At 45.7% G+C, this 14078-nt stretch overlaps 1 protein-coding gene across 1 annotated transcript in view; it reads left to right on the forward strand.

Annotated features, from left to right (window-relative positions):
- The first annotated feature begins 10606 nt into the window (after positions 1-10606).
- SLC13A1 (solute carrier family 13 member 1) overlaps positions 10607-14078 on the forward strand; it is an 84187-nt gene continuing 80715 nt past the window's right edge. Inside the window, exon 1 of the mRNA XM_028136603.2 lies at positions 10607-10705. Within this exon, the coding sequence (XP_027992404.2) occupies positions 10607-10705 (99 nt within the window). The remainder of the gene's footprint in view (positions 10706-14078) is intronic.

The raw sequence follows: 14078 nt of genomic DNA on the forward strand, positions 1-14078 counted from the left end.
TGATGGAGGGTATGAGCTGTCGTGTCTGGGCTCCAGTGCTCAGGTGTTCTGGCAACTTTTGTTCTTGCTGGAGGTAGGTCCCCCTCATTTTGAACTTGCTTTGACCCTCAGTTCATGGGAGTTCAGGTTCTCACCTCGTTTGACACAGTTCAATCTTCATCTGTTCAGTCAGTCATTTACTTCATGGCATTGGAGAAATGATTATTGAAGTTGTGGTTAATAATAAATGATACCAATTCAGGTGTTTAGGGACTTGGGCATGAATCCAGAGTCTCTAGGGTGTGTTATCCCACCCTCAATAAGGACTTATCCTTTATGTTAGGAAGTGAAAATAGAAACTGATACAGTATTGAGGAGGGCCAGGAAATTTAACTATATGTATTATCTGTACATTTTCCTTTCATTTAGAAAGATTCATCATCTTAAGAAACAAGAAAGACAAACATGAAGACACTGAAAACGTTAAAAAGTGCCAAGCTGAACGACTCTGGGTACCAGTGTAAAAGAGGGGGAATTGATCTCATTTTTATGGTATCTGAAAATGCTTTTGGGCACAGCTCACATATGGCCCTCAGAGTAGATTCTTCACAGGGCAGTGTCTGGAAGTTAGGGAATTTATGGAGGTAACCCAAATATTTAAGTGGGGGTTCACCATGAGTGAGTTTCAGAGTTAGTGACTAGTCCAGACTGAGAAGAAAATAACTGTCAGCAGGCAACCTGACTTCAATTTCTTGACTCAATCGTATTAACAATAGCAATCGACTAAAACTGGCATGCACTTTGAACTCTACAAATTCTAAGAATGAAAATGGGAATGCATAATTGAAGCAAACACAGCATCTTTTTTCTTTGTTTATATATGTACTAGAGGCCCGGTGCACAGATTCGTGCCCTGGTGGGGTCCCACGGCCTGGCCTGCGGGGATCGAGCCGAAACTGGCTCTCCGACATCCCCCGAGGGGTGAGGGGTCCCAGATTGTGAGAGGGTGGCTCTTGGGTGACGCACCCTAGAATCGGGCTCCCTCCTCTCTGGTTGTCCTGTGCACTGAAAGGTTTGCAAGTTCAATTGCGGGTGCATCACCTGAAAACTGCAGCTCAGCAGCTTCTGCCTTGAGCGTCTGCCCCCTGGTGGTCAGTGCGCATCATAGCTACTAGCCAGTCGGCTGGTTGTCTGGTTGGCTGGTCGCTTAGGCTTTTATATATAGAGATTATTTTTCAATCACAGTTGACATTCAATAGTATATTAGTTTTAGGTATACATCATAGTGGTTAGACATTTATGTAACGTACAATGTGATCCCCCTGATAAGTCTAGTACCTCTTTGACAACATACACAGTTATTATAATATTATTGGCTGTTTATGTACAAATGCACCTGGCTGCTGTCACCAACAGTTTGGCCCTGGACAGTGTGCCTTGGTTGGTTGGAGCATTGTCCTGTGCACTGAAAGGTTTGCAAGTTCAATTCCCAGTCAGGGCACATTCCTGGTCCAGGAACGTATGGGAGGTAACCTATCCATGTTTCTCTCTCACATCGATGTCTCTCTCTCCTCCCACCCTCTCTAAAAATTAGTAGGCGTGTCCTTGGGTGAGGATTAAAAAACAAACAACATTTTTTCCTTTTTTCCCTCCTTAGGCAAAGTGTATAATGAGTACACACACTTTCTCATGAAGTGTTTATGGTTAATTTTGCAATGGAGCAAATATTGAACAAGCCATGTCTCTTTGCAAACTTAAGTACTGTATTGATGAACTGCTCTTATAACCTACTAGAGGCCCGGTGCACGAAATTTGTGCACTGGGGAGGGTGTCCCTCAGCCCAGCTTGCACCCTCTCTAATATGGGACCCCTCGGGGGATGTCCAACTGCAGGATTAGGCCCGATTCCTGTGGACATCCTTCTCACAATCCGGGACTGCTGGCTCCTAACCGCTCACCTACCTGCCTGATTGCCCCCTAACTGCTTCCTTGCTGGCCTGATTGACCCCTAACTGCTTCTCTGCGGGCCTGATTGCCCCCAAATACCCTCCCCTGCTGGCCTGATCACCCCCAAGGCTTTTATTAGTATAGATATGACCCTGCACAGAAAATTTTACTAACCCTGCTTTACAATAAGGGCTTGACGATTGAATCATTAGGACCAGACACCAAGATTTCCTTTCTTTGAATAGTGGAGGGAATACTTATCTTGTCTTTAAGTTGCCCGGAAATTAAAATGAGATAATGACTTAGAAAAGTATAAAAGCATCACATAAAGACAACTGTCTTTTTAATGAAGTGGCAAAATGAAAAACACTTTTTATTCTCCCCTTCCTTCCTTTACAGCTTTTATTTAAACTTTGAAATTTATAAAAATTTCACTCCAATTTTCATTTCTTTATATTCAACATTATTTTGTATTGGTTTCAGGTTTTATATTAGTTACAGAATAGTGGTTAGACAATCATATACTTTACAAAGTGTTCCCCGATATTTCTAGTACCCACCTGGCATCATACCATCATTACAACACTACTGACTATATTCCCTATTTAAGTGACAATGGGTTTACAGGTTCCTTTCAATCTTTCTTTTGTGTTTTTTTGTCCTTACTTTTCTTTCTCACTTCTTCCCTCATTTTCTTTATATAGTATCTCAATTGGCCATCAAAGATCAGTGAAGGCACTGGGACACGCTTCATCCATTTTACAGACCAGGAAACTGAGGCCAATTCCAGTTGGCTGTGGAACTTGACTCAGGAAGCCCTCAGAGCACACAGGAAGCCCTCAGAGCCATGCTCTTTGCGCTTCCTAAGGGGCAGCGGCCCAGCAAACAGAACAAACCTTCCAGTCAGGCTTCCAAGCCTCTTTCTCAAGCACCTCTTCATTGCGGATGCTCCACATTCTTTCCTCTCCCCCCATTCTTTACTGCCCCCCCTTCTCCGAAGCGGGTGGAAGGCTTCCCACTCACTGCCTAGGCATGCTCTGCTATGGGGCAGGGTGTAGCGAGCTTGCTTTTGGGTGAAGGCAGGAGCAGTAGTCACTGCCTCTGAAGTGTGAAGGCCGCCTGAGCGAGGCCCATTAGCACTGGGAGCTTCTCTGAATCACGTCAGTCACTCCAGTACCCTGCAGTGCAGTACCCCTTCACTGAGGTGGCTCCACCCCTCAACCCCCACCTCAGGGGTGAGGGTCCTTGCCCCTCTGCCAGGAGTCCTTCCATGCCCCTTGACCCCTGGCTGGGCCCACCCACATCTTGGGGGCACTGCAGAACCTCCGTCTCTCTGCAGATGAAGCAGATCCCTGCCCTAGGTCTCCGCAAAGCTATGAATCTGTGGCCAGAGGCCTGGTCTGGGTCTCAGCAACCACATGCCTTCAATGTTCCCAGGGACCCTGGGAGGGGCTGGGCGAGTGCTGCCATGCCCCACCCAGGGTGGCGATGGCCCCCGGATCCCCCGGAGCGCCTGGCTCGGCCGGACTCGCGCCCCCCCAGGGTGGCGATTGCCTGGCTCTGAACGCACACGCCCCCGCAGGGTGGCCATCGCCTGGCTCCGGACCCCCGTATGTGCCTGGCTCAGACTGCACACACCCCTGCAGGGTGGCCATCGCCTGGCTCGGGACCCCCAGCAGCGCCTGGCTCGGACCGGACACGCCCCCCAGGGTGGCGATCGCCTGGCTCGGACCCCCGGCAGCGCATGGCTCGGACCGGACATGCCCCCCAGGGTGGCGATCGCGGCCCGGGGACCCCTGGCATCACCTGGCTTGGACCGGACACGCCCCCCCGGGTGGCAATCGCCTGGCTCGGACACCCGGCAGCACATGGCTCAGACCGAACACGCCCCCCAGGGTGGCGATCTCCTGGCTCGGACCCCCGGCAGCACAAGGCTCAGACCGGACACGCCCCCCAGGGTGGCGATCGCCTGGCTCGGACCCCCAGCAGCACATGGTTCAGACCGGACACGCCCCCCAGGGTGGCGATCCCCGCCCGGGACCCCCGGCAACGCCTGGCTTGGACCGGACACGCCCCCCAGGGTGGCGATCGCCTGGCTCGGACCCCGGGCAGCACATGGCTCGGACCGGACATGCCCCCCAGGGTGGCGATCGCCTGGCTCGGACCCCTGGCAGCATATGGCTCGGACCGGACACGCCTCCCAGGGTGGCGATCGCCTCCTGGGGACCCCCAGCAGCGCCTGGCTTGGACCGGACACGCCCCCCAGGGTGGCGATCGCCGCCCGAGGACCCCTGGCATCGCCTGGCTTGGACCGGACACGCCCCCCAGGGTGGCGATCCCTGGCTCGGACCCCCTGCAGCACCTGGCTCGGACCGGACACGCCCCCCGGGTGGCGATCGCTGCCCCAGACCCCCGGAACTAAGAGGATTGGGCGCCGCCATCTTGCTCTTCTCAACGGCTGGATAGGCCACCCGGAGTCCCGCCCCCAGCCTCTCGCAGGCCCAATCATGGGCATAGAGGAGGTGTGGTCAATTTGCATATTTCTCTATTATAAGGTAGGATAATCCTATCTAATAAAGGAGTAACATGCAAATTAACCATCACTCGGCTATACCCACAAGCCACGCCCACCAGCCACGCTCACCAGCCAATCAGGATTGATTATGCAAATTAACCCCAGCCAAGATGGCTGCGGCCACGGAGTGAGCAGGAGGGATGCTTGGGTTTCCCTGGAGATGGAGGAAGCCAAGCTTTCTGCACACCCTAGCCGGCCCAGGCCTTTGCTTAAGGCTACAAAGTTTCAATTATAGAAGATAAACAAATTCCAACAGAAATTGCTGCTGTCAAGGAGCGAGCAGAAGGCTTGGCTCCACTCCAGGCTACAAAGTTTCAATTGTAGAAGATAAATAAACCCCAGATACCAGGGCCTCTGCTTGGGTCGCCAGGGGGCGTGGCCAGCCTGCAAACCACCACAGGCCCCTCACCCAGGCTGCCCCACGCCCCAAGGGAACCCCCACCCTGATCTGGACACCCTTCAGGGCAAACCAGCTGGCCCCCACCCATGCACCAGGCCACTATCCTATCTAATAAAAGAGTAATATGCAGATTGACCATCACTCCAACACACAAGATGGCTGCCCCAATGTGGTCAAAGATCCTGCCCCCATGTGGACACAAGATAGCCACCACAAGATGGCCAGCAGGGAAGGGCAGTTGGGAGGAACAGGCCTGCAAGGGAGGGCAGTTGTGGGTGATCAGGCCAGCAGGGGAGGGCTTTTGGGAGGGACAAGGACTGCAAGGGAGGGCAGTTTTGGGTGATCAGGCCTGCAGGGGAGGGAAGTTAGGGGCAAACAGGCTGGCAGGGGAGCAGGTAGGCATCAATCAGGCTGGCAGGGGAGGGGTTAGGGGGTGATTAGGCTGGCAGGCAGAAGCAGTTAGGGGCAATCAGGAAGGCAGGCCGGCGAGCAGTTGGGAGCTAGCAATCCTGGATTGTGAGAGGGATGTCTGACTGACCGTTTAGGCCCTATCCCACCGGACATCCCTCAAGGGGTCCTATATTAGAGAGGGTGCAGGCTGGGCTGAGGGAAAACGCCCCCCATGCACAAATTTTGTGCACTGGGCCTCTAGTATAATATATAAGCAATGAGGCTAATTGGTTTCCATTTATCTATATTTATAGTTAATTTTTTAGAAAAACTTTTCACTGAGTATTTACTTGTCCCTAGCATTTAGCACTTTGTTAGGGACATAAGGGAAGTAGATGAATGTCCCCTGTACTCCAAGAGTTATCAATCTTATTGAGCATTTAAGGCTTCCATGCATTATTAAAATAGTACAAAATATGTCAGTCTACTCATGGGCTAAAATGTGACTTAGAGATACTAACTCAATGATTCTTATATATTAGTGCACATAAAACTATGTAGGAAGCCAATAAATCATGAAGATTCCCAAGCCACATTTTTATCCAATAAAGAAAAAATCTGCATTTTTGTCAAGCTTTGATTCTTTGATGCAGTTGAACTAAGGAGCCTCCTGAACAGATGCACAGAAAGTCAGGAATTGGGGTTTTGGGCAAGGACTGGAATTGTCAGGATGAATTTATAGAAAACAAGAGATTGGAGATGAGGCTGCAAGGTCTCACCTCAAGGGTGGGTGGTTTTAAAGAAAGAGAAGAGAAGCATATTCTTGGAAAAGGGAAAGGTCTGAAGAAAAGTCCAAATTTAGGAGTATATGTGGCCTAAGAAAGGGACAACCAGAACACAAGCCTGAGAGAAGCACATGAGATGGCCACATAAAAGCTGGTGTCTACTCCCCTCATGCTGATTACCGACACAGCCTTTAGGACAATCTAACTTCTTTATGAAGGTGACCAGAATATACACTGAGTGGCCAGATTATTATGATCTCTGAACGCATAATAATCTGGCCACTCAGTGTATATCCTATATAATAAAGGCTAATATGCAAATTGTCCCCTCGACCAGGAGTTCGACCAGTAGGCAGGCCAGCCAACCACCCATGTCCCCTCCCTCTGGCCAGGCTGGCCAGACCTCACCCATGCACGAATTCATGCACTGGGATTCTAATATATATATATAATTTGCATATTACTCCTATCTAATAAAAGAGTAATATGCAAATTAACCATCACTCTGCTACACCCACCAGCCATGCCCACCAGCCAATCAGAGTAAGTATGCAAATCAACCCCAACCAAGATGGCTTCAGCCACAGAGAGCAGGAGGGAGGCTTGGGTTTTCCTGGCAATGGAGAAAGCCAAGCTTTCCACACACCCTGGTGGGCCCAGGCCTCCACTCAAGGCTACAAACTTTCAATTATAGAAGGTAAATAAATTCCAACAGAAATGGTGGCAGCCACGGAGCTGAAAGAGCAGGAGGCTAGGGTTGCCCTGGGCAATGGAGGAAGCCAAGTTTCTGCAGCCCCAGGTGGAAAGTTTCAATTATAGAAGATACATAAATTCCCACAGAAATGGCTGCCACCATGGAGCGAGCAGGAAGCTTGGCTCTGCTCCAGGCTACAAAGTTTCAATTGTAGAAGATAAATAAATTCCAGATACCAGGGCCTCTGCTTGGGTCGCCGGGGGTGTGTGGCCGGCCTGCAAAACACCACAGGCCCCTCGCCCAGGCTACCCCATGCCCCAAGGGAACCCCCACCCTGATCCAGGACACCCTTCAGGGCAAACCAGCTGGCCCCCACCCATGCACCAGGCCTCTATCCTATTAATAAAAGGGTAATATGCAGATTAACCATCACTCCAACACACAAGATGGCTGCCCCCATGTGGTCAAAGATCCTGCCCCCATGTGGACACAAGGATGATCAGCAGGGGAGGGCAGTTGGGAGGGATGAGGCCTGCAAGGGAGGGCAGTTGAGTGGGACCAGGCCTGCAAGGGAGGGCAGTTGGGGGCAATCAACCCTGCAGGGGAGGGCAGTTAGGGGTGACCAGGCTGGCAGAAGAGGGACGTTGGGGGCAAACAGGCTGGCAGGGGAGCAGTTAGACATCAATCAGGCTGGCATGGAAGTGGTTAGGGGGTGATCAGGCTGGCAGGCAGAAGCGGTTAGGGGCAATCAGGAAGGCAGGCAGGTGAGCAGTTGGGAGCCAGCAGTCCTGGATTGTGAGAGGGATGTCCAACATCCCTCGAGGGGTCCCAGATTGGAGAGGGTGCAGGCTGGGCTGAGGGACAACCCCTCCCCCCATGCACGAATTTCGTGCACCGGGCCTCTAGTATATATATATTAGAATAGTATAAAATATGTCAGTCTATTCATGGGCCAAAATGTGACTTAGAGATACTAACTCAATGATTCTTATATATTAGTGAGTGGCCAGGTTATTATGCATTCAGATATCATAATAATCTGGCCACTCAGTGTATAAAGGAAGAATCTTTCATTCTCATGCTTGAACCTGAGTTTCACGTTAGTTATGTCTAATTTTTAGGTTCAATGGACATAAAAAAACAAGGTCTACAGCTACAACCCCTAAGCCAACCCAACCCAGTGTCTGTGTATAAAACTCTAAATGTGATGATTTAGTGTTTCATGTCAAATGAATAGTCATATGGTAGACACATGCCATAGGATCCAGAAAGAACTGGATTTGAATCATTTTTTTACCACTTATACCTGAGACATTTTACTTGAGCATTTTAAATTTTAGTTTCCAAATCTGTAAAGGTTAATTGGAGATTAATTGAGGTGGCAAATATAAACTCCCTGGCACATAGTAGATAGCTGGGTGAGTGAATGAACAATATTTTAAAAATATTTTATATATTTTTAAGGAAGATGTTTTAAGTGGATTAATCCATGATTACAAATGGTGTGATTCATTTTGGGTCGGATAGATAAAACTGCACAATTATGATATATTAAAAGATATTTATGTTTTTCTGTGCAAAAAAAAAAAAAAATAGAGGTGAAATTTAATTGTGGAGCTGGTTAACAGTGGGATGTGATCTGAAGGATCCCTTAAGATGTATTTCCAAGAGACCCGAAGCCTTGTGTTAGCGTTTCATCGCTGGTGACCCATGCAGGGTGTACAGCTCACATCAGTCATTCCTGGTAAGTGTGAATTATGTTTCAGATCTTTCCTCTCTATGACAGTGGAGAGAAAACTGCTGAGGAACAGAGACTGGCTGCACAGGCAGGAAAGTTGGAACCATCCTGTAATAAGAGGCACCCACAGAAGATCGAACTGGCAAGAACCACAGGATAATATGAGGATCCTGCAAGCCTTCATCTGGGGAGAAATGGGCACCAGAATAGGTAAAATAGGGCACAGAGAGGAGGCACTGACAAATGCCAAGTGCTTTTCCTTTCCCCTCTGTCTGGTTTGACTGCCATTGTTCCCTGCACTTTAAATCCCTCATTTCCATGAAATGTCACACAAATGCCTTTTTATTTGTGGTGTCATGTCACAAAGTAAAATCCTTTCAGATGAGGAAGTGAGACTTAATGTTCTCACCAGATGACTGAGGGAAATCTGAGAGCAGACATAGTTTCTTCAAAAAGTAGTTTTTATAAAAACCAATGAACCAAAATATAAGAACTAAAACTGCTTTAATAACTCAGCTCCTTTAATGTGATTTTAAACTATTTATTATTGCTGCTTATTATTATTATTATTATTTAAAATTATCATCTCTCTCTGATTTAGAGACTTTTTTGTTTATTATTCATTTTTTCCTGAATCATTATACACATTATATATTTAGAAATTTAGACTTTTAAAGGAAAAAAATGCTTTTTCATTTACATTAAAAAATACAATGAGTCTTGGCCCTGGCCAGTGTGGACCATTTGGTTGGAATGTCATCTCATACGCCAAAGGGTTGTGGGTTCGATTCCCAGTCAGGGCACATGCCTGAGTTGTGGGTTTGATCCCCAGATGGGGCAAGGGATCACTACTCTCTCTCACACTGATGCTTTTCTCTCTCTCTTCCCTTCTCTCTAAAATCAATGAGCATATCCTCGGGTGAGTATTAAAAAATAAAAAACAAACAAAGAATACAGTGAGTGTTGATGAAAGAATTATTTTCCTTGACGGGACAAGAAAGCAGAGTTACATTAGTGTGGAATTAGAAATATGGTCGAAATGCCAACCACAGATTAGATAAAAGTGAAGTTATTTGTGCCAAAAGAAATGGACTATAAATTATGGAAGAAAATGTGTTTTGTTTATACCTAAGGCTAGGTACATAGTAGTTGCTTCGTTGAGATTTATTGGGTGATTAATTTATAATACAATGAGAAATAAACCAGAGTCCCTAGCCCTGAGGAGTTTCAAAATACATCCTCCATATCTTCACACATACATGCACGTGCACACACTCACACACCCTTGAATGGCTCTCATGACTCATCTCTGTCACCAGATTTCCTGGTGATTATTTAGTCAGAATCAACACAATAATATCAGCTCAATCCTGGAAAAAGTCTTGCAGGGGGCTGCTTATATAAAGCTTTATGTTAACTTCTGGTTTCTTATTAAAAGAGGCAACAGTGTCCAGGAAATTCCCAAAACTTCGTTTTCAAACTGCGAAGAAATCGTGCAATTGAATGTGGTTTCAGGGAAAAAATGCTACTCAATTTCGGAAGCAGTGTTAATTATCTTTTGAATGAGTGCCAAGGACTCCTGCAAGAGAGAGGTCAAGAGTTCTGTGGATCAAACTTCACATTGGTAGAGGTTTCTTCACTATGTTATCTCAGAAGTTCCAGAAAAATCCTCTGTAAGCACCCAGTCAAGAGTTGCTCAAGTGTTTATGATTCATATTTTTCTGAAACCTAAGTGTGATAACTACTTCTGTTAGGGAGCCCCAAAGTCAGGAGATATTAGAAGGATATTTGCCTTCTCCTACGCTTGTCCAGTCTATATTCCACTTAATGTAAACATAGACAACAGGGAAAGAACAGTTTTACCTTTCAAAAGCCATACCGGCAAATGGTTTTTGATTTCTTGTAAACATTCTTGGGCTTATCACTCCATGTTAATTGTGACAGTAAAACAATAAAGGTCGAGATTTAATTTTAACTCATGTTGGTCAGTCTAGGGCAGAAAGTGAAGATGGTGAGCTGGAGAAATATTAATCCAGGCTGGTTATTTAACTGCAGCCTCATTTTGAGAAGAACACTATCAAAGGCACCCACTCAACACCATGAAACTCTTTAGTTATATTGTGATTTATCGCCGGCTTCTCCTCATAGTTTCCACTCCACTGCTTTTACTGCCCCTGCCTATCATCCTCCACACCAAGGTAAGTGGACCTGGAAAACAGGCTGACTGATTTCCTGATTTATGCACTGCCCTTCCCCGTGGGTCCAGATTTAATTTCATTTTGGCACACTTGTAAGCATTTTTCTGTTTTCTTTAAGTGTTGTCAGTCTATGAAGTCCCAAATGATAAACTCAGGGCATTTTTAACCCCTTAGTAAAATGATTTGAATCAGCAGACATGTAGTGAGCACTATCCCTGTGCCAGGCATGATGAATGTCACCTGCTGGTAGAAGGACAGGCTCTGGAGCCAGGTTCTCTGCTTTAAGTCTCAGATTGATCCCTTGCAAGCTGTGTGACCTGGGCAAGTTGCTTAACCTCTCAGTGCTTCTGTTTTCTTTCTTTTTTCTTTCTTTCTTTTTTTTTATTTTGTTTTTTTGTTTCTGTTTTTTTAAATCTTTGTTGTTCAGATTATTACAGATGTCCCTCTTTTTTCCCCCCATAGCTCCCCTCCACCCGGTTCCCACCCCACCCCAGGCCCTCACCACCTCACTGTCTGTCCGCATCCATAGGCACCGCATACATGCATATAAGATCTTTGTCCAGTCTCTTCCCGCACCCCTTTCCTCCCGAGAATTGTCAGTCCGCTCCATTTCCATGCCCCTGATTCTATTACATTCACCAGTTTATTCTGTTCATCAGATTTTTTATTCATTTGATTTTTTTATTCACTTGTTGATAGATGTGTATTTGTTGTCACTTTGTTGTTCATAATTTTTTATCTTTACCTTTTTCTTCTTCCTCTTCTTAACCCTTCAGCATTTCATGTAATACTGGTTTGGTGGTGATGAGCTCCTTTAGCTTTTTCTTGCCTGTGAAGCTCTTTATCTGACCTTCTCTACGTAAGATTGGGAGAGTAATAGGCTTGTTGTGGGAATTAAGTGAGTAAGCACTATCAAGCACTGGAGAGGTAGCTATGGTGGGGTGGGTCCCCAGATGTGATGACTCCACAGCAGGTGCAATTCCCCTATGATGCCTTTTCTCTGAGTGGAGGAAAGCAAGTATTAATCAAGGTGATACCATTTTGCGCTACAAGAGGGTCCCTGTAGTGGCAATACTATGGGTCCTCCAGCCTCCCTCAGAAGTTGGTCACCAATCTGGGAATTTCTATGGGAAATTCATGTGAGCCAAGGCCTCCTCTACTTGCAAAGCTGACAAAGGGAGTGGCCTCTGCCACACACAGCTGCAGCTTGTCTGCTGCCAGGGGCAACCACTCAGTTGCAGCCTCTCCCTGCACTGAGGCCACCAGGTCCCCTGTGGAGGAAGGGAAGAATTCCCCACCCCTTTTGGTCAAACATTGTGCTGAGCTCCCAGGTTCTTACAGAATTTCTAGTGAAAACAGCAGGCAGTCAACTGATTTTGGTTGGGTTGGTTTTGTTTTGCAAATTCTGTGTGAATTCTCCTCCCCTCTCTTCCCTATCCCTCCTACTGCTGCTACTTCTGAGCACTCCTTTAGGAGTCTTGCAACCACTAGATGACAAATTTGAGCCTCAGACAAAGGGCTCTAATGGGAATGCCCTCCTCCAACCCTCTTGGAAGATGGTAACTCTATCTGGCATGCCTGATGGCTTCTCTTCCCAACTCCCCTGGTCCTGAAGTCCCCTGCACCTAGCTGGATCCTGTCATGAGCACCTCCTGGTTCCTATCTGGACCCTGCTCTAGTGTCATATCTCTCGGTTAGTCTCAGTGGTGAAAATAAAAAGTTACTTTATAGCAGTGAAAATAAAAAAATTAAACCAGTTAGGACAAGCTTAGGCTATGATTGATTTCATATCATCTATGCTGCTTCTTTGATATATAAACCCAGGACACTTTGATTATCTTCCATAATTTTTAGATAAAATGAATATGAACTCTTTCAAAGAGAAAACAAGTAGGTAATAAAAAGCAACAATATCAGTGCATGATTCATTAACTGGAAAGTGTATTCTAAGAAATGCAGTCATTGATTTATTTTCCCCAAGGTGCTGTGATAAGAGTTCATTGGGTCTATGGGGAAACCTTGGGCCTGGCTATCTAATGAACTGTGTTCCCTTTCTTTTCTCTCTAATCAACTGATATGTTAAAACTCAAGTCATGTTAATGAGAAGTTTATTTTGCTTGTACAATAACATGATTTCATTTGTTGGCTACTCTAAATGCATAGCCTACCATTTAATCAACTGTCAATTAAATTCAAAGATATTATTTTAACTGTTGCTTACAATGAAAGCAAAACTTTTTTTTCAGAGACTGTGGGCCTTTGTATAAAATCTCAGTAGAGGCTTACTTTGACATAGATACAAATCAATGTATTATACCTTCCTGGTTACCAAACTGGAGAACCCTATGCTTCTAAACTCGCAGTAACAGAACAAATAAAGATTCAAGGAAAACAAAAAGTCAATTTTGCTTTATGAAAACATAATATATCTACATGATCTAGAGCTAACAAACAATGAGTTATTGACTGATTTTTTGTTTTCAGTTTCTTACTGGTTATTGAAATTGTTTGTATGGATTGACCTTAACCCTTATCTTAATTCCATCTCAAGTCAAAATGTGGCACCCATGATGGGAGACCTTCCGTGGTTTTTTAATGTAATGTTCAAAGGAAAAAGAAGGGATTCACTCAGAAGAGCTTGCTTCTGTTCCAGGAATTCTGTCTGCTGTTTTACCTAAATTATCTTATTTAACTTCATTATGGACAGCAAGACAATCATCCATGTTCTATCATTCTCATTTTACATTTGAGAATAATGATGCTCAAAGGCATGCCATCCAACAAGGGCCACATGGATATTGTGAAAACTGGATTTGATCTTGGGTCCTGTCAGAACTTCTAATTTATGTTTTAAAAGGGGTTTTCATTGGTCTTGTCTATATTTTTGAAGATTTACTTTTTATTTTGAAAAGTTACATAAAGTGTGGCTTGATAATTATCTATCAACAACTCAGGCATTTCTCTTCATAATAATGCTTTAAGCAGGTCAAACCACAGAAGCAATTCCTCAATTGACCTCATGCTACTTAATGTCTTCAAGATAGAAAATTGCAGTGAGTCTCATCACTGGGGGTGGGCCTTGCTAACCAGAAGAGAGGTTCAGCTCTAATAAAGAACATGAGGTATTTATTTTAGCAAAATGGTTGCAATGGGGAGAGGCAGACTCAGGTAGCAACTCAAATTGTGCTCTGGAGAGAACAAAATGTAACTCTTTCATGCAAGTAAGTGAAGGGTTGCTGACTAGATGAACAGGAATTGGTTAGTTTCAATATGTAAACAAGGGAGATGAAAGTCGAAAAAGGGAGTTAGAGTCCGGGTGTGTCTACACAGCAGTTCTTGGTCCACAAGCTTATGACTCAGCCTTGAGCTGAGT

The sequence above is a fragment of the Eptesicus fuscus genome, chromosome 14, assembly GCF_027574615.1.
Source record: "Eptesicus fuscus isolate TK198812 chromosome 14, DD_ASM_mEF_20220401, whole genome shotgun sequence".
NCBI lineage: Eukaryota > Metazoa > Chordata > Mammalia > Chiroptera > Vespertilionidae > Eptesicus > Eptesicus fuscus.